Source organism: Hypanus sabinus, chromosome 18, assembly GCF_030144855.1.
Source record: "Hypanus sabinus isolate sHypSab1 chromosome 18, sHypSab1.hap1, whole genome shotgun sequence".
NCBI classification, from domain to species: domain Eukaryota; kingdom Metazoa; phylum Chordata; class Chondrichthyes; order Myliobatiformes; family Dasyatidae; genus Hypanus; species Hypanus sabinus.
The window spans coordinates 27,340,932-27,362,364 of record NC_082723.1 but is presented as its reverse complement, the minus strand read 5'-3'; the positions used below and the strand labels follow the sequence as shown (position 1 = coordinate 27,362,364).

At 46.3% G+C, this 21,433-nt stretch overlaps 1 protein-coding gene across 1 annotated transcript in view; it reads left to right on the top strand.

Moving 5' to 3' along the window:
- adgrd2 (adhesion G protein-coupled receptor D2) overlaps positions 1–21,433 on the top strand; it is a 240,705-nt gene that overhangs the window by 123,495 nt on the left and 95,777 nt on the right. The window contains exons 21-23 of the mRNA XM_059943735.1: positions 2,462–2,515; positions 8,639–8,783; positions 12,869–12,948. Coding sequence (XP_059799718.1) covers positions 2,462–2,515; positions 8,639–8,783; positions 12,869–12,948 — 279 coding nt within the window. The remainder of the gene's footprint in view (positions 1–2,461; positions 2,516–8,638; positions 8,784–12,868; positions 12,949–21,433) is intronic.

Genomic DNA, 21,433 nt, shown 5'->3' with positions numbered 1-21,433 from the left:
TTAGCTAGATCTCTGTCCTCTCATGGGAAGTCATGCCTCTGGCAAGGTCAGTGCCAGGCACTCAGTCACACCTCACCCTTCCCCTCCCACCTATTGCCCTCAATGTTGGTAGTGTTATGGCAGAGTGATACAATGCATGATCTGCTGACCCCTTTCAGACAGCCACGTGGCTGGGGGTCTGGACTCATGTGTGGACCAGACATGGGAAGGACAGCAGTCTTCACTTCCAAGGTCTACAATGGATGAGACTATCTCAGCCCTCGCCTGTCCCTTTCTGGGTGTGAATGCGATTGGAATCTATGTGGCATTCTGGGTCACACATAATGATGCGGAACCTATGGTTGTAAATCCCCTGATGTGACATTGAAGTCAGTCAGGCTATCCACTTACTGCAGCAAGGAATGATGGGAATCCTTTCAAATGGCAGCCTGCTTTGTTGAAGTCCACTGGTGTGGCTCACAGGCCTCTGCTCTCTGACCTCACAGAGTTGGTGCTGCAGATGGTACTGTAACTGTGGGACCCCATGTGCTGGCTTCCTCACCTGCTGAGGAGCTAATGCACAGGGTACTTTCATTTTATCTAGAGATTTGACACAGTAACAGGCCCCTCCGGCCCACCGAGCCCACGTCACACAATTGCACCCATGAGACCAATGAAGCTACTAGACCTGTCAATCTTTTGAATACAGGAGGAAACCGCAGCACCTGAAGGAAACCCACAGGGCCGAGGGGAAAGCCTACAAACTCCTTACGGACAGAAGAGTAATTAAACCTGGGTCGCTGGTGCTGTAATAGCATTCCAGCAAGCTTAGGATATTCTCTATGCAGATACTTTGCAGAAGGCTGAGAGTGGAGTGGCGGTGGGATTTTATTTAAGATGGCGGAATTTACAGAGAATGATGTGCTAAGTGTGGAGGCTCGTGGGTTGGTAGCTAGGGGCAGGAGGATCTCCATCCCTGTGAGTTGTGGTGGGAACGTAGATGCCCAGGAAATGGAGGAGATATGGGTGAGGGTAGTCTATGGGGATACTCCTTCCTGGCCAACTCTTGAATCCCGCACAATCCCCGTTGCTGCTCTGATCATCATCAGCGTTATGTGCCGTGTTGTTGATGTTGGTGATTAAGATCTATGACCATGATTATCCTTGGCAAATTTTTCTACAAAAGTGGTTCGTCATTGCCTTCTTTAGGGCAGTGCCTTTACAAAGAGGGTGACTCCCCCACCCCCAGCCATTATCAATACTCTTCAGAGATCGTCTGCCCGGCGTCAGTGGTCACATAACCGGGACTTTAAGCACCAGTTGCCCATTCGATCATCCTTCACCCTGACTGGGGGGACTAAGCAGGTGCAACACCCTGCCCAAGGGTGACCAGCAGGCTAACAGAGGGAAGGAGTGCCTTTGGTAGAGATGTATCTCCACCCTTCCACTCAGGTGCCCAAATGCAATCCTTAAAAGGTATGCACCTATTCGTACATGAACCTCGTGTGTCTCAGACACTGAATTCAAATGTGTGAAGTGGTTGCCTAGATATTCGTTGGTGGAATAGACTCACTGTTAGTGCACATCCTTAATAGACAATCGGATACATCGAAAGGAAAAGTTTAGCTATGTGTGTCAATGACAGGTAAGTTAAGAATGTGATACAGTGACTTTATAAGGCCAGACTTGGAGTATCGTGAGTGCCATATTTTAGGTCCCATATGTAGGAAAGAACTTGCTGACCTTGGAGATGGTCCAGGTGAGGATCACAGGAATGATTCCAGGAATGAAAAGGTGAATGTTGAAGACATTGATGGCTCTGGATTGTACTCACTGGAGTTTAGAAGAATGATGGGGAATCACATCAAAACTTAACAAATATTGAAAGGTCTTGATAGAGTGGATGTGGAGAGGATGTTTCCAATAACGGGATGTTTCCTGGAACCAGAGATTGCAGACTCAGAGTAGAGGGACATCCATTTAGAACAGAGATGAGGAGGAATTCCTTTAGTCAGAGGGTGATGAATCTGTGGAATTCATTGCCACAGACGGCTTTGAAGGCTTAGCCATTGGGTATATTTAAACTGGAGTTTGATAGGCTCTTGATTAGTAAGGATATCAAAGTTTATAGGGAGAAGGCTGGAGAATGGGGGTGAGAGGGAAAAGAAATCAGCCATGACTGAACAGCAGAGCAGACTTGATGGACTGAATGGCCCAATTCTGCTCCTATGTCTTATGGTCTAAATGGGACCTGATTAGTTGGGTCAGTACAGTCCAGTTGGGCCAAAGGGCCTATTTCTGTGTAGTATAATTCTCTGAGTTTGATATCTGATTTCCTTCTCCCACCCCCACTCCGGCAGAATAGCCAGCAGGTTCCCACTTGGTGCAAGCGTGCTAGGTAGGGACTGTGCCTCTGATAACAGAGGCAGAGACTCTGATCAGGTCACTTCACTAACAAGGTTCTGTGGATTCTGCCCAACAGGTGAGAAGTGCCGTTAAGAGAATGAGAGAGAAAAAGAAAGCATTATCTTTCAAGGTGGGTATAGCAGGTTTGTAAATACCGTCGGGTAGATCGAGCTTCCTTAACCAGGAAGTGTAGTAACAGTGAATGGCAGGAGACTGTTAAGTGTTGGCATTCCGAAGATCAGAGTGGTGATAATACAGAGGAGCAACACACACAAAATGCTGGTGGAACACAGCAGGCCAGGCAGCATCTATAGGGAGAAGTACAGTCGGGCCGAGACCCTTTGTGTGTGTCACTTGAATTTCCAGCATCTGTAGATTTTCTCGTGTTTGCGTTTATAATACAGTGGATTCCAGTTAACTAAGCCATCAGCTAATCGGGCAGCCACTTATTGGGTCAACTCTTAAAATCAAAATCTAATTGAGAAAATTGCCAGGAGTCCCTTCATTTATTTGGGACACTATGCTGCTTAATTGGGACAGGAAACTGTTGCCGAACAGTTTCTAACTGTCATTGGTCCATTGCACTTGCACAACTGTTAGACTTTTTATACATTTTTAACTATTTCCATGAAACTTTGGCTAATTGGGGTAGCCATTTAATTGGGCCATAATGGTCCCATGTCCTAATTAATCTGAATCTACAAATGTTTGGACTTAAATAATAACAATAACTTATTTGTAGAGCACTTTTCATACAAGGTATGATGTAGTACAAGGTGCTTTACATTGGGGTAAAAGTGCAAACATGAAAATAAAATAAAAATCAAAAATAAAAATAAACATGGAAATAAAAGGCAAAAAGACTGGTTAAAATCAAGGTTAAATAAATAGGTTTTGAACTATTGTTTAAAATTGCCAACTGGGTCTGTATCCCTTATAGTTTTAGGTATTGAATTCCACAGGTTAGGAGTGTGGTTCAAAAAAGCTGACCTGCCAATTATCTTTTGGTTAGTTTAAATTTAAGAGACCGGCGGAAGACCTGAGAACTCGAGCAGGATTATAAAATAAAAACAATTCTGTGATATACTCCAGTCCCAGATCTTTAACAGCTTTAAAAACAAGTGAAAAAAAGTTTACAAACAATTCCAAAAGATACAAGAAGCCAATGCAGAGTAGCTAGGATGGGAGTGATATGTTCCCTCATCCTGGTTTTAGCCAGAAGTGTTAAAGTGGTCAGACCTTGGCTCCACAGGCTTTGGTGAGAACAGGCACTGACCAGGACTTGTGTTTGAGAAGCTGGAGTCATAACAAGTGTAAGCAAGGTGGTAGTTCAGATAGTGGAATGCTCCTCCTGTAAGATGTGGGATTTCAGGGTGCCTACAAGTCTCCCTGATGACTACATCTGCAGGAAGTGCATCCAACTTCAGCACCTGACCGGCAGCGTCAAGGAAATGGAGCTGGAGCTGGAGGCACTCCAGAAGGCTGAAAACTTCATAGAGGAATCTTTTACTGGGATGGTCGCACCCAGAGGGCAGGCTTCAGATAGTAGACGGCTGAACACCAGGAGAAGTGAGGGAGGGAGTCAGCATTCAGTGCAGGTTCCTCTGTGTCCACTCCTCTCAGCAACAAGTATACCCCTTTGAATGGGAGGGGCATGACCAATCAGGGCACAGCAGCAGCAGCCAACCCAGTGGCACTGTAGCCAGTTCAGCAGGACAGGGTAAGTCAGGTAGAGCAATGATAGGAGACTCAGTAGATTGTGGGATGGACAGGAAACCTGTGGTCGTGAAAGAGATGCCAAGATGGTGTGCTGCCTCCCAGGTGCTGGGTCCCAGATGTCTCACAGTGGCTGCAGAAGGTTCTCAAGAGGGAGGGTGAGCAGCCAGACGTTGTGGTGTACATTGGCACCAATGACATGGGTGCGGTGAGTATAGGGAGTTATGAAAGAAGCTGAAGAATAGGACCTCCAAAATAGTCATCTCTGGATTACTCCCAAAACTACTTGCTAGTCAGAGCAGGAATGGGATGATAGTACAGATGAATGAGTGGCTGAGGAAGTGATGCAGGGGGCAGGGTTTCTGATTTCTGGACAGTTGGGATCTCTTCTGGAGAAGGTATGACCTGTATGAAAAGGATGGGTTACACCTGAACCCCAGGGGGATAAATATACTTGGGGTAAGTTTGCTAGAGCTGCTGAAGAGGGATTACACTAAGTTGGCAGGGGGAGGAAAGCAGAGTGGTGAGGATGGTACAGTTGGCAGACAAGTCAATGCAATGTGTAGTGAGACTGCAAGCGAGGACAGGCAGATGGTAGGATGAAATTACAGTCAGTAAAATAACATGGGAGCAAAATCAAAAAGGGTGATGAAAACAGGACTGAAGGTGGTACATTTGAATGCACACAGTATACAGAATAAGGGAGATAATCTTGTAGTGCAGTTAGAGATTAGAAGGTATGATGTTGTGGACATCACTGAATCGTGGCTGAAAGAAGATCATGGTTGGGAGATTAACATCCAAGAATATACACTATATTGAAAGAACAGACAGGTACACAAAGGGAGTAGGGAGGCTTTGTTGGTAAAAAATGAAATCAAATCCTTAGAAAGAGGTCACATAGGATTGGAAGATGTAGAGTCCTTGTCGATAGAGTTAAGAGCTACAAGGGTATAAAGACCCTGACGAGAGTTATATACAGGCCAGGATGTGGGTTACAAATTACAATGGGAGATAGGAAAGACATGTAAAAAGGGCAATGTTATGATTGTCATTGGGGATTTCAAATTGCAGGTAGGTTGGGAAAATCCAGTTGGTGCTGGATACCAAGAAAAGGAAATTGTAGAATGCCTACAAGATGGTTTTTTGGAGCAGCTTATGGCTAGGCTCCCTAGGGGACAGGCAATTCTTGTTTGAGTGTTATGTATTGAACCATATTTGATTAGGGAGCTTAAGGTAAAGGAACCCTTGGGAGACAGTGATCATAATATATAGAATTCACTCTGCAGTTTGAGAGGGAGAAGATAAAGTCAGACGCATCAAGTATAGTAGAGGGAATCACAGACGCATGGGATAAGAGCTAGCCAAGGTTACTACGAAGGGGACACAAGCAGGGTTGACAGCAGAGCAGCAATGGCTAAAGTTTCTGGGACCCATTTGGAAGGCACTGGATAGATACGTCCCAAAGATGAAGAAGTATTCTAAAAGGAGGGCAAGATAACTGTGAGTGACAAAGGAAGTCAAAGACAGCATAAAAGCAAAAGAGCATATTTAATACTGTATAGCAAAAATAAGTGGGAAGTTAGAGGATTGGGAAGCTTTTAAAACCAACAGAAGGCAACTAAAAAAGTATAAGGAGAGTAAAGATGAAATAGTAAGGTAAGCTAGCCAATAATATCAAAGAGAATACCAAATGTTTATCAGATATTTAAAGAGTAAAAGAGAGGCAAGAGTGGATTTTGGAAAGTGATGCTGGAGAGATAGTAATGGGGACAAATTTAACAGGTATTTTCTGTCAGTCTTCGCTGTGAAAGACACTAGCAGTATGCCAGAGATTCGAAAGTGTCAGGGGGCAGATGTGAGTGCAATTGCTATTATTAAGGGAAACTAAAATGTCTGAGCGTAGGTAAGTTACCTGGACCAGGTGGACTGCACCCCAGGGTTCTGAATGAGGTAGCTAAAGGTAGCTAAATGGTTTCAGTGGACTGGAAAATTGCAAATGTTACTCCACTCTTTTAGAAGGGAGAGAGGCAGAAGAAAGGAAATTAAGGCCAGTAACCTGACTTCAGTGATTGGAAAGATGCTGGTGTCCATTACTAAGGATGAGGTTTTGGGGTACTTGGAGGCACATGATAAAGTAGGCCATAGTCAGCATGGTTTTCTTAAGGGGAAACCTTGCTTGACAAATCTGTTGGAGTTTTTTGAGGAAATAACAGACAGGATAGACAAAGGAGAGACAGTGGATGTTCTTTACTTGGACTTTCAGAAGGCCTTTGATAAGGTGCCACATATGATTCTGTTTAACAAGATAAGAGCTCATGGTAACACAGGAAAGGTACAAGCATGGATAAAAGATTGGCTGACTGGAAGGAATCGGAATAAAGGGGGCCTTTTCTGGTTGGCAGCCAGAGGCTAGAGTTGTTCCACTGGGGTCTGTGTTAGGAGGGCTGCTTTTCACCTTATAGTCAACAAGTTGTGTGATGGAATTGATAGCATTCTGGCCCAGTATGCAGATGATACAAAGACAGATGGAGATACAGGTAGTGTTGAAGAAGCAGGAGGTCTGCAGGACGACTTGGACAGATTGGGAGAATGTGCAAAGAAGAGCAAGATGGAATATAGTGTAGGGAAGTGTACGGTCATGCTGGTTAGTAGAAGGAATAAACGCTATTTTCTAAATAGGAGAAAATTCAAAAGTCAGAGTTGTATAGAAGCCCTTGTGCTGGATTCCCTAAGGATTAACTTGCAGGTTAAGTCGGTGAGGAAGAAGGCAAGCACAATGTTAGCATTCATTTTGAGAGGACTAGAATATAAAAGCAATGCTGAGGCTTTTTAAGTCATTGGTCAGACCTCACTTGGTGCATTGTGAGCAGTTTTGGGCCCATTATCTAAGAAAAGATGTGCTGGCATTGGAGGGGATCCAGAGGAGATTCACGAGAATGATTCTGGGAATGAAAGGGTTAAGGTACATGGAGCATTTGATGACTTTGGCCCTTTATTCATTGGAATTTAGAAGGATGAGGGGGGGATCTCATTGAAATCTATTGAATATGGAAGGGCCTAGACAGACTAAATGTAGAGAGGATGTTTCCTATAATGGAACTCTAGGACCAGAGAGCACAGCCTCAGAATGGAGGGTCATCCATTTAGAACAGAGACAAGGAGGAATTGCTTTAGCCAGAGGGTGGTGAATCTGTGCAAGTCATTGCCACAGGAGGCTGTGGAGGCCACGCCATTGGGCATATTCAAAGTGGAGGTTGATAGGTTCTTGGTTAGTCAGAACATCAAAGGTTATGGAGAGAAGGCAGGAGAATGGGGTTGAGAGGGGTAATAAATCAGCCATAATTGAATAGCAGAGCAGACTTGATGGGCCAACTAGCCTAATTCAGTTCCTCTTTCTTATGGTCATAAAGTCCAGCAGCAATGATCTAAATGAGTTGAAAGTTTGTCAATAGATTGCTTTGGACAGCCAGTAAAAAGTGCATTGGTGTGAATTGTTCAGCATCATTACATGACAGAAACAGAAATAACTTTGCAATATTTCCTAAGTGTAGAAATGCTGCTGTAGTCACTTTCTTTATGGCTATTTAAAATTCAAATCTGAATCAAGGATAACACCCAAACTTGTCACTTCAGATTTTACAAGAGCCATCTTCCCAAGTTTATCAAGAAGTTTATCTCTCTTGACTTTATCCATGCACTTGTAGAAAAAAATAACATTCAAAACAACTGGAATGTTGGTCTTTATTCAAAATCAAAGTCAAGTTTATTGTCACAAGTACAAATACATGTATGCACAGGTGCGATGAAAAACTTACTTGTAGCAGCATCACAGAATCAAAGAAGCATTCACCAGAAAAGCATAAATTGAGCAAATTGTACACATTTTTATAAGAAAACTACAACTAGAATAGAAAAGTACAATGTCCATTGTATGCAAAATGATAGAAGTGGTCACAGCGTGAGATAGGAATGAGGTAGCGATTGGGGCTGTTGGTTCAAGAATCAAATGATTGAAAGGAAGTATAAACACAAGAGAGTCTGCAGGTGCTGGAAATCTTGAGCAACACACGCAGAATGCTGGAGAAACTCAGCAGATCAGGCAGCCATCTCCTGTCACCAGGCAGGAGGTACAAGAGCCTTAGGTACCACACCACCAGGTTCAGGAATGTATTTACCATTCCACTATCAGGCTCTTGAACTAGTATGGATAATTTTGTTCACCTTAACTCTAAACTGACTTCACAACCTACAGACCCACTTTCAAGGACTCTACAACTCATGTTCTCAGTATGATTAACTTATTTATATATTGGTTTTATTTACTAATTGCACAATTTGTACTCTTTTGCACATTGGTTGTTTGTCCGTCTTGTTTATTTATAGTTTTTCAAAAATTCTATTGTACCGCTTTAGTTTATTGGAAATGCCTGCAAGAAAATTAATCTCAAGGTCATATATGGTAACATAGACTTACTTAGATAATAAATTTACTTTGACTTTGGCTCGCTGTAACCATGTGCCGTTTCTACTGCAGAGTTGTACAAACTCCAGGCCTTCGAGCTGCCCATCAGGTCTGAGAACAACCCCCACACTTAGTGCTGGAGAATGTTCCGTTCCCCCGCCTGCGAGGGATGCTTCAAACTCACCCATCTCAACCAAGAGATCAACTGTCAGTGAAGGTAACCAGTTAACCCTGGTATTTCTACACTTCCATCCCCATTGCCCACTCTCACCCTTGTGGAAAATCAACATAAAACTACAAAACACACTGCAACCCCTAACCCTTTTACTCTGGATTCTCCTCCATTCTTTCATGGGCATGCCACGTTAGTGCTGGATGTGTGGTGACACCTTCAGGCTGTCCTTAGCTCATCCTCAGGTTGTGTTGGTGATTAAGATCTATCCTGTGCCCAACATAATTGATGCCATTATGGAGAAGGGGCGCCAGTGGCTATACTTCACTAGGAGTTTGAAGAGATTTGGTATGAGGCCAGACTCCAGTAAGTTTCTACAGACGTACCATGGAGAGCATTCTAACTGGTTCCATCACCGTCCGGTATGGAGGGGCCACTGTACAGGATCAGAAATAGCTGCAGAAAGTTGTAAACTCAGCCAGCTCCATTATAGGCACTAGCCTCCTCACCATCAAGAAAATCTTCAAAAGGTGATGCCTCTAAAAAGCAGCATCCATCATTAAGAACCCCCATCACTCAGGATATGCCCCGTTCTTATTACTGCCATCAGAGAGGAGGTACAGGAGCCTGAAGACACACACTCAACATTTTGAGAACAACTTCTTCCCCTCTGCCATCGGATTTATGAACAGTCTGTGAATTCGTGAACACTGCCTCGCTATTCTGCTCTCTTTTTGCATGGCTTATTTATATATATTTCACACAAAACAACAAATTTCATGTCATCTGCTAATGATAAACCTGATTCTGATTCTAACATAAATGACATATTTCACTGTACATTTAAATGTACGTGTAGTAAGTAAGTGAATCTCAGTCTGAATCTTGCTTTCCAGTCCTGATGAAGGGTCTCAGCCTGAAATGTCGACTGTTTATTCCCTTCTGTAGGTGCTGCCTGACCCGCTGAGTTCCTTCAGTGATTTTGTGTGTGTTGCTAACATGTCTTTCTTTGATTATGTTCCCCCTAAGTGCTTTGTTACTTCAAGGTCTACTCCCTCAACACAGAACAGTGTAACTGGCTCTTCGGCCCACAAACTCTGTGCTAGTCATGATGCTAACCTAAACTTTTTCTGTCTGTACATGCCTTCATCATCATCATTATGTGTCATATGATGTGAGCGATCATGGTCTTTCCATGACTCTTAGTGTTCTTGGCAAATTCTTCTACAGAGGCCATTTGTCATTACCTTCTTCTGGGTACTGTCTTTACAAGATGGTGACTCAGCCATCATCCATACTCTTCAGAGATTATCTGCCTGGTGTCTGTGGTTGCATAACCAGGACTTACGATACACACCAGTTGCTCATACGACTTTGCACTGTTTGCTCCCATGGGTTCCTATGATGGGGGGCTAAGCTGATGCTATACTTTGCCCAATGGTGAACCTGCAGGCTAGCGGAGGGAAGGAGCACCTTACACCTCCTTTGGTAGAGATGCATCTCCACCCACGTGTCCCTCTAGGCCAGGGGTCAGCAACCTTTACCACTGAAAGAGCCATATGGACCCGTTTCCCACAGAAAAGAAAACACTGGGAGCCATAAAACCTGTTTGACATTTAAAATGAAATAACACTGCATACAACGTTTTTTTTGGCCTTATGCTATGTATAAACAAACTATAATGTGTTGCATTTATGAAATCGATGAACTCCTGCAGAGAAAACGAAATTACATTTCTGCATGCAACAAAAACATTTTGAACTCCGAAAAAAAGACGTTGGGTTGAAGGTTACTTTTAAGTAAAATACTCAATGTCTATTTGAGTCCTTCTTGTATTTATGAAAAACGCCGAACTTAAATTGTCCGCCAGCAGCAAACCAAAAATAACGTCAGCCAGCTGTCAACCTGAAAAATAAAAGGGCTATTTCACTGAACAATGAAAAAATATGAAAATATGTAAAATAGTAGGCAGTTAAAATATTTATCATACTTGGTTAATGGGATTTCTGCTCCTGGACCTCAGCGCACAGCGTCTGCACATCAGGGCTGTATGATGTCCCCTTCATCTTTACACAGGATCGCAAGCTGTCATCTGTGAGGCGTGCGCGATGTTTGTTTTTAACAAAGTTCATGTTGGAGAACACCTGCTCACATACATATGTGGATCCAAAGATCGGGGATAGCATTCCATGTTTTGAGCACAAGTTTGTCCGTTTGGGGAGGTTTTCAATATAACTCCATCTGAGCAAGAACAGCCTTCTGACGGGCAACATCTTCAAGGTCTGCTGTCAAGCGTCTAAACTTGGACACCCATATGTCTTTGTCGGCTGTGTCGGCCAGTTCCATCTCCAGATCAGGTTGACTCACACCTGCCAGTGCTGTCGTATTCAGTAGGGATGGTTCGATGCTTAGGGGAGTAGCGGGTGTCAGGCATTGGCAGTGGTGACATATTAATAGTGATAAAAAACACGTTGTGGTGTGCTACACGCAGCGCTAAAATAACGACACAGAGTCGGTAAACTGCTGTCAAAGATAACTATTCGAACTAAACAGCCTTGCTTTTAAGCCTCCCTCAACCCTCCCCCCCACCCCTTAGGCACGGATGCTCCAAAAGACACGTACTCACAAACCCCCGTAGGCTATCTCCCTTAGCTGGAACGCTGGCTAATTGTGAGCCGGTTCGGATGTGCCAGGAAATGGGTCGCCACAATGTTTTATTTAGATTGTACAAGATCACCATAATCTTCAAACTTAGAATTACATTTCAAAAACTAACAAACTAACATAAAATACATTTTAATTAAATACTCATCATTTATTTTCCAAAGCCACAGGGAGCCGCAGCACAGAGGTGAAAGCGTCGCATGCGGCTCCGGAGCCGCGGGTTGCCGACCCCTGCTCTAGGCCATGAATATTCACGTGTCTATGTGCATTTACCTCACCACTATCGTATCTGCTTCTATCACTACCCCTGGCGGCCTATTCCACGCACCTTCCATTCCCTGTGTAAGATAACTTGCCCTGCACATCTCCTTTAAACTTACCCCTCCCACGTTTAATGCTTGCCCTCTCGTATTTCTGGGAGAAAGATTCCAACTGTCTATCCCATCTATTGCTCTCACCGCTGCCATCAGGGAGGAGGTTCAGGAATCTAAAGACACACAATCAATGCTTTAGACTGGCTTCTTCCCCTCAGCCATCAGATTTCTGAATGGACAATGAAACAAAGTACACTACCTCATTTTTTTTCAACACTGCTTATTTAATTTAATTTTTAAAAACATGTTGATTGTTCGATTGAAATACAGCATGGAATCAGCCCTACTGGTCCTTCGAGCCGAGCCACGCAGCAATCCCCAGATTTAACCCTAGCCTAATCACAGGACAATTTACAATGACCAAGTAACCTACCAACCGGCACGACTTTGGAATGTGGGAGGAAACCGGAGCACCCGAAGGAAACCCACGTGGTCACGGGGAGAACGTACAAGCTCCTTACTGGCAGCGGTGGGAATTGAACCCGGATCACTGGTACCACAAAGCGTTGCGCTAATGTACCACCCCGCTGTAGTGTAGTGGTTAGCACAATGCCTTAGAGTACCAGCTAACCATAATGTCAATGCATGCCCCTAGAACATCTGGGAAAAAGTTTCCATGTATCTATTCCTCACATTGTTACTATGAAGGAGGAGGTACAGGAGCCTGAAGACACACACTCAGTGTTTCAGGAACAGCTTCTTCCCCTCCGCCAAAATATTTCTGAATGGACAATGAACCCAGGTATACTACCTCATTATTTTTTGCTCTCTTTTTGCATTAAAAAATAAATTAATGTTTTTTAAATGTATTTCTTATTGTAATTTACAGATTTTTATTATTATGTACTGCAATGTCCTGCTGCTGAACAACAAATTTCATGACACGTGCCTGTGATATCCAACCTGATTCTGATTCTAATATTACTTATAACCCTTCATCAGCTCTCCCCCTCAGCCTCAACAATCCAAGAAAAACAGCCCACATTTGCCCAAACTTTAGTTATACCCTCTAATCGATTGTGCTGAGTATTAATCACACACTGACTCCGATTCTTGCCCTGCCTCTCTAATTGTGACTCTTTCTGATTTTAGACAAAGCAAAGGCATTCCGTGGGGAACTGGGAGCGGAAGGTCTGACACGATCGTCAACAAACACAACCGCAGATAAAAAAGTAAGTTATGGTCAACAAATGGATGTAAGATTCATCTGGATGATCACATGGTTAACGAGATCAACAAATTTGCAAATGGGACCAAGATTGGCCACGTGGTGGGCAGCAAGGAAAACTATCAAAGCTTGCCATGGAATCGGTCCAGCTGGAAAAAATGGGCTGAGAAAGAGCAGATGGAATTTAATGCAGGCAAGTTCAAGGAGTTGCGCTTTGGTAGGGACCAGCCAGGGTAGGACTAATAGGATAAATGGTCGGTCGGTCACTGAGGAGTGCAGTAGAACAAAGGAGTCTGAGAACACAGACCCATAATCCCTTGAAAAGTGTTTTCACTGGGAGAAAGGGTTGTAAAGAAAACTTTTGGCACTTTGGCTTTCATAAATCAATGTGTTGAGTAAAGGGGTTGGTGTGTTACGTTGAAGTTGTAAATGATGTTGGTGAGGCCTAACTTGGAGTATTGAGTCCAGTCTTGGTCACCTACTTTCACTAAGCTTGAAAGAGTGCAGGAAAAAAATTACAAGCATGTTGCTGGAACTTGAGAACCTGAGTTATAGGGAAAGGTTGAGTAGGTTAGGACATCATTCCCTGGAGCATAGGAGAGTGACGGGGTATTTCACAGAGGTGTACAATTTATCAGGGGTACAGACAGGGTAAATGCAAGCAGGCTTTTTCCACTCAGACTGGGAAAGGCTAGAAGTTAAGGTTCTAGGTTAAGGGTGAAAGGTAAAATGTTGAAAGGGAATTTGAGTGGGAGCTTCTTTACTCTGAGGGTGGTGAGATTGTGAAATGAGCTGTCAGCAGAAGTTGTGGATTCAATTTCAATATTTAAAATACGTTTGGACAGGTACATGGATGGGAGGGGTGTGGGGGTCTATGGCCCAGGTCCACGTTGATAGGACTAGGCGGAACAAAATTTCAGCAGAGGCTGGACGGGCTGAAGGGTTTGTTTCAGTGCTCTAGTGCTCTATGACCATTTGGCCCTAAAGAAAGCCTCCCATTGCCAGTGCTCCTTTTAGGGCGTCAGGATGTTTAACTATTTATAGCTACTGTTATCTTTATTAGAGTGTTAGATTGATCTGAGATGAGGTTAAAGGGTCAGCAGAACGTCGTGGGGTGAAGAGTTTGTATGTTCTATCATCACTGTCACGTTCGGATGTGTGCTTTCTGCTCATACAATAGAGTTGAATTTCTTCGCGTTCACCTGAGGACAGATATGGCCAGGGTGTAACATGGCTGTAAAGTGGCATTTCTGATAGTGCCCTGTAGTGGTTCATGAAACGCTTTACAGATCCAGCTGTAAGGTCGGGATTGGATTCCTGTCACCGTCTGTAAGGAGTTTGTACGTTCTCCCTGTGACCGTTTGGGTTTCCTCCCACATTCCAAAGATGTACGAGTTAGGGTTAGTGAGTTGTCGGCCTACTGTGCTGATACTGGAAGTACGACAACACTTACAGGCTGTCCCCAGCACATCATTGCTGAATGATTTGATGCAAACAACACATTTCACTGTCTGCTTTAATACTTCAATGCACATGTGACAAATGAAGCTAATCTTTGTCTCTTCTTTATCTTATTATCTCCATCGGCACTTTCCTTTTGTGCTGAAGCCTCGAATGAGGCTATGTGAATGAGCAGTGTGTCCCACTGACACTCATACAAGTGTAGAGTCAATAATACAAGAGATTTTGCAGATGCTGGAAATCCAGAACAAAACACAAAAAAAATGCTGGAAGAACTTAGCAGGTCAGACATATTTTATGGAAATGAATAAACAGTCAATGTTTATGGTCCAAAAGCCTTCATCAGGACTGGAAAGTTGCGAGGAGGGAAAGGTGATAGGTGAAAACAGGAGGGTGGGGGAGGAGGAGTGAAGTGAGAAGCTGGGAAGTAAAGGTGGGAAAGGGAAAGGGCTGGAGAAGAGAGAATCTGTTGGAGAGGATAGTGGACCATGGGTGAAAGGGAAGAAGGAGGGGGCTCCAGGGAGGGAGGTGAGAGGTAGGTGAGGAGACTGGTTAAGAGACCCGAGTAGGGAATTGAAAAAGAGGGAAGGGGGAGGGGAAAATTAACGCTAGTTGCATGCGATCAGGTTGGAAGCTACCAAGTTGGGATATGAGGTGTTGCTCCTCCGGCTTGAGAGTAGCCTCATCGTTGCTGTAGAGGAGGAAATGGATCAACATGTTGGAATGGGAATGGGGACAGGAATTAAACTGTTTGGCCACCAGGAAATCCCTCAACCGCTCTGTGAATGCACTACACCACAGCTCAGTAGTGATCTAATTGAATGACAGGATCAGATATTCTGAGCCGTTACTACCAATTGTTTTGCAGTGTCACTGTACTGAGTTAGCTGATTCTTGTTCAGGGCAAGAACCGAGCTCAACACTTCCAAGTCAGACAGGGAAAGAGGAAACTCTCCATGTTCTTATTCATTTATTTAATGGTATAATGCATGGACCGGGCCTTCCGACTTGCGCCACTCTCAACCCCAATTTAACCCTCGCCTAATCTCAGCTCAATTCTCAATGACCAATTAACCTACCAACCCGTAGGTCTGTGGACACTGGCAGGAAAACCAGAGCACCAGGAGGAAATGCAAGCATTTCACAAGAAGGAATGTACAGCCTTCCGTACAGAGCACGGTGGAACTGGATTCCGTACCTTGACGCACTCAGCTGTAATAGGGTTGCACTAACTGCTACACAACCATGATACCCCAAAATTGAACAAACTCTGATGGCCCAGAATTCAACCCACAGCAGCTGCTTGGAAAACAGCAAGACTACTGCAATGCCACCGCTGCTCCCTTTCTCCAGTCCAGACTGTCGTTCAGGGTCCTGCACCCTAATGGATTCTGAACCAGTCTGTCGTTCAGCGTACAACTCCCTAATGGACTCTGACCCGGTCTGTCGTTCAGGACCCCACTCCCTAATGGACTCTGATCCAGACTCCCATTCAGGGCCCCACTCCCTAATGGACTCTGACCTGGACTGTCGTTCAGGACCCCACTCCCTAATGGACTCTGATCCGGACTGTCATTCAGTGTCCCACTCCCTAATGGACTCTGATCCGGACTGTCGTTCAGAACCACACTCCCTAACGGACTCTGACCCAGACTGTCGTTCAGGGCCCCACTCCCTGATGGACTCTGATCCAGACAGCCATTCAGGGCCCCACTCCCGAATTGACTCGGATCCAGACTGTCATTCAATATCCCACTCGCTAATGGACTCTGACCCAGACTGTCGTTCAAGACTCCACTCCCTAATGGTCTCTGACCCACACTGTCGTTCAGTATCCCACTCCCTAATGGACTCTCATACAGACTGTCGTTCAGGACCCCACTCCTTAATGACACTGATCCGGACTGTAGTTCAGGGTCCCACTCGCTAATGGACTCCGATCCGGACTGTTGTTCAGTGGCCCACTCCCTCATGGACTCTGACCTAGACTGTCGTTCAGGACCCCACTCCCTAATGGTCTCTGATCCAGACTGTCGTTCAGGACCCCACTCCCTAATGCACTCTGACCTAGACTGTCGTTCAAGACCCCACTCCCCAATGGACTCTGACCAAGACTGTCGTTCAGGACCCCACTCCCTAATGGTCTCTGACGCAGACTGTCGTTCAGTGTCCCACTCCCTAATGAACTCTTATACAGACTGTCATTCAGTGTCCCACTCCCTAATGGACTCTGATCCGGACTGTAGTTCAGGGTCCTACTCGCTAATGGACTCTAATCCGGACTGTCATTCAGTGTCCCACTCCCTAATGTACTCTGATCCTGATTGTCGTTCAGGACCCCTCTCCTTAATGACTCTGATCCGGACTGTAGTTCTGGGTCCCACTAGCTAATGGCTCTGATCCGGACCGTCGTTCAGTGACCCACTCCCTAATGGACTCTGATCCGGACTGTCGTTCAGTGTCCCACTCCCTAATGGACTCTGATCCTGATTGTCGTTCAGGACCCCACTCCTTAATGACTCTGATCTGCACTGTAGTTCAGGATCCCACTCCCGAATGGTCTCTGATCCAGACTGTAGTTCTGTGTCCCACTCCCGAATGGTCTCTGATCCAGACTGTAGTTCTGTGTCCCACTACTAATGGTCTCTGACCCTGACTGTCGTTCAGTACACACTCCCTCATGGACTCTGATCAGGAATGTCGTTCAGGGCCCCACTGCCTAAAGGACTCTAACCCGGACTGTCATTCAGTGTCCCACTCCCGAATGGTCTCTGATCCAGACTGTAGTTCTGTGTCCCACTCCCTAATGGACTCTGATCCAGACTGTCATTCAGTGTCCCTCTCCCTAATGGACTCTGACCCAGGCTGTCGTTCAGTGTCCGACTCCCTAATAGACTCTGATCCAGACTGTCGTTCAGTATCCCACTCCCTAATGAACTCTGACCTGGACTGTCGTTCAGGACCCCAATCTCTAATGGACTCTGATCCAGACTGCCGTTCAGGGCCCCACTTCCTAATGGACTCTGACCCGGACTGTCGTTCTGTGTCCGACTCCCTAATAGACTCTGATCCAGACTGTCGTTCAGTGTCCCACTCCCTAATGGACTCTGACCCAGACTGTAGTTCAGGGTCCCACTCGCTAATGGCTCTGATCCGGACTGTCGTTCAGTGGCCCACTCCCTAATGGACTCTGACCCAGACTGTAGTTCAGGGTCCCACTCGCTAATGGCTCTGATCCGGACTGTCGTTCAGTGGCCCACTCCCTAATGGACTCTGATCCAGATTGTCGTTCAGTACCCCACTCCTTAATGACTCTGATAAGGACTGTAGATCAGGGTCCCACTCGCTAATGGACTCTGATCCAGACTGTCGTTCTGTGTCCCACTCCTAATGGTCTCTGACCCAGTCTGTCGTTCAGTGACCCACTCCCTAATACTCTCTGATCCAGACTGTCGTTCAGTGTCCCACTCCCTCATGGACATTTATCCAGACTGTCGTTCAGTATCCCACTCCCTAATGGACTCTTATACAAACTGTCATTCAGGGTCCCACTCCCTATAGGACTTTGATCCAGACTGTCGTTCAGGACCCCACTCCTTAATGACACTGATCCGGACTGTAGTTCAGGGTCCCACTCGCTAATGGCTCTGATCCGGACTGTCGTTCAGTGGCCCACTCCTTAATGGACTCTGATCCAGATTGTCGTTCAGTACCCCACTCCTTAATGACTCTGATCCAATCTGTAGATCAGGGTCCCATTCGCTAATGGACTCTGATCCGGACTGTCGTACAGTGGCCCACTCCCTCATGGACTCTGATCCAGACTGTCGTTCGGGACCCCACTCCCTAATGCACTCTGACCTAGACTGTCGTTCAAGACTCCACTCCCCAATGGACTCTGACCAAGACTATCGTTCAGGACCCAACTCCCTAATGGTCTCTGACGCAGACTGTCGTTCAGTGTCCCACTCCCTAATGGACTCTTATACAGACTGTCATTCAGAGTCCCACTCCCTAATGGACTCTGACCCAGGCTGTCATTCAGTGTCCCTCTCCCTAATGGACTCTGATCCGGACAGTCATTCAGTGTCCCACTCCCTAATGGACTCTGATCCAGACTGTCCTTCAGGACCCGACCCCCTAACGGTCTCTGACGCAGACTGTCGTTCAGTGTCCCACTCCCTAATGGACTCTGATCCGGACTGTAGTTCTGGGTCCCACTAGCTAATGGCTCTGATCCGGACCGTCGTTCAGTGACCCACTCCCTAATGGACTCTGATCCAGATTGTCGTTCAGGACCCCACTCCTTAATGACTCTGATCCGGACTGTAGTTCAGGGTCCCACTTGCTAATGGACTCTGATCAGGACTACTGTTCAGTGGCCCACTCCTTAATGACTCTGATCCAGACTGTAGTTCTGTGTCCCACTCCTAATGGTCTCTGACCCTGACTGTCGTTCAGTGCCCACTCCCTAATACACTCTGATCCAGACTGTCGTTCAGTGTCCCACTCCCTCATGGACTCTGACCCGGACTGTCGTTCAGGTCCCCACTCCCTAATGGACTCTGATCAGGAATGTCGTTCAGGGCCCCACTGCCTAAAGGACTCTAACCCGGACTGTCATTCAGTGTCCCTCTCCCTAATGGACTCTGATCCGGACTGTCATTCAGTGTCCCACTCCCTAATGGACTCTGATCCAGACTGTCCTTCAGGACCTGACCCCCTAATGGTCTCTGACGCAGACTGTCGTTCAGTGTCCACTCCCTAATGGACTCTTATACAGACTGTAATTCAGAGTCCCACTCCCGATTGGACTCTGATCCAGACTGTCGTTCAGTATCCCACTCCCTAATGAACTCTGACCTGGACTGTCGTTCAGGACCCCACTCCCTAATGGACTCTGACCCGGACTGTCGTTCAGGGCCCCACTCCCTAATGGACTCTGATCCAGACTGCCGTTCAGGGCCCCACTTCCTAATGGACTCTGACCCGGACTGTCGTTCAGGGCCCCACTCCCTAATGGACTCTGACCCGGACTGTCGTTCGGTGTCCCACACCGCAATGGACTCTGACCCGGACTGTCATTCAGTGTCCCACTCCCAAATGGACTCTGATCCAGACTGTCATTCAGTGTCCCACTCCCTAATGGACTCTGATCGAGACTGTCGTTCAGTGTCCCATTCCCTAATGGACTCTGATCCAGACTGTCGTTCAGTGTCCCATTCCATAATGGACTCTGAACCAGACTGTCGTTCAGGATCCCACTCCCCAATGGACTCTGACCTAGACTGTTGTTCAGGACCCCACTCCTTAATGACTCTGATCCGCACTGTAGTTCAGGGTCCCACTCGCTAATGGACTCTGATCCGGACTACTGTTCAGTGGCCCACTCCCGAATGGACTCTGATCCAGACTGTCCTTCAGGACCTGACCCCCTAATGGTCTCTGACGCAGACTGTCGTTCAGTGTCCCACTCCCTATTGGACTCTGATCCAGACTGTCATTCAGTGCCCCACTCCCTAATGGACTCTTATACAGACTGTCATTCAGAGTCCCACTCCATAATGGACTCTGATCCAGACTGTCGTTCAGGACCCCACTCCTTAATGACTCTGATCCGGACTGTAGATCAGGGTCCCACTCGCTAATGGCTCTGATCCGGACTGTTGTTCAGTGGCCCACTCCCTAATGGACTCTGATCAGGAATGTCGTTCAGGTCCCCACTCCCTAATGACTCTGATCCGGACTGTAGTTCAGGGTCCCACTCGCTAATGGCTCTGATCCGGACTGTTGTTCAGTGGCCCACTCCCTAATGGACTCCGATCCAGATTGTCGTTCAGTATCCCACTCCTTAATGACTCTGATCAGGACTGTATTTCAGGGTCCCACTCGCTAATGGACTCTAATCCGGACTGTCGTTCAGTGTCCCACTCCCTAATGGACTCTGATCAGGAATGTCGTTCAGGTCCCCACTCCCTAATGGACTCTTATCCAGACTGTCGTTCAGGACCCCACTCCCTAATGGACTCTGATCCTGATTGTCGTTCAGGACCCCACTCCTTAATGACTCTGATCCGGACTGTAGTTCAGGGTCCCACTCGCTAATGGACTCTAATCCGGACTGTCGTTCAGTGTCCCACTCCCTAATGGACTCTGATCAGGAATGTCGTTCAGGTCCCCACTCCCTGATGACTCTGATCCGGACTGTAGTTCAGGGTCCCACTCGCTAATGGCTCTGATCTGGACTGTTGTTCAGTGGCCCACTCCCTAATGGACTCCGATCCAGATTGTCGTTCAGTATCCCACTCCTTAATGACTCTGATCAGGACTGTAGTTCAGGGTCCCACTCGCTAATGGACTCTAATCCGGACTGTCGTTCAGTGTCCCACTCCCTAATGGACTCTGATCAGGAATGTCGTTCAGGTCCCCACTCCCTAATGGACTCTTATCCAGACTGTCGTTCAGGACCCCACTCCCTAATGGACTCTGACCTAGACTGTCGTTCAAGACTCCACTCCCCAATGGACTCTGACCAAGACTGTCGTTCAGGACCCCACTCCCTAATGGTCTCTGACGCAGACTGTCGTTCAGTGTCCCACTCCCTAATGAACTCTTATACAGACTGTCATTCAGTGTCCCACTCCCTAATGGACTCTGATCCGGACTGTCGTTCAGTGTCCCACTCCCTAATGGACTCTGATCCTGATTGTCGTTCAGGACCCCACTCCTTAATGACTCTGATCCGGACTGTAGTTCAGGGTCCCACTCGCTAATGGACTCTAATCCTGATTGTCGTTCAGGACCCCACACCTTAATGGCTCTGATCCGGACCGTCGTTTAGTGACCCACTCCCTAATGGACTCTGATCCAGATTGTCGTTCTGGACCCCACTCCTTAATGACTCTGATCCGCACTGTAGTTCAGGGTCCCACTCGCTAATGGACTCTGACCCGGACTGTCGTTCAGTATCCCACTCCCTAATGGACTCTTATCCAGACTGTCGTTCAGTATCCCACTCCCTAATGGAC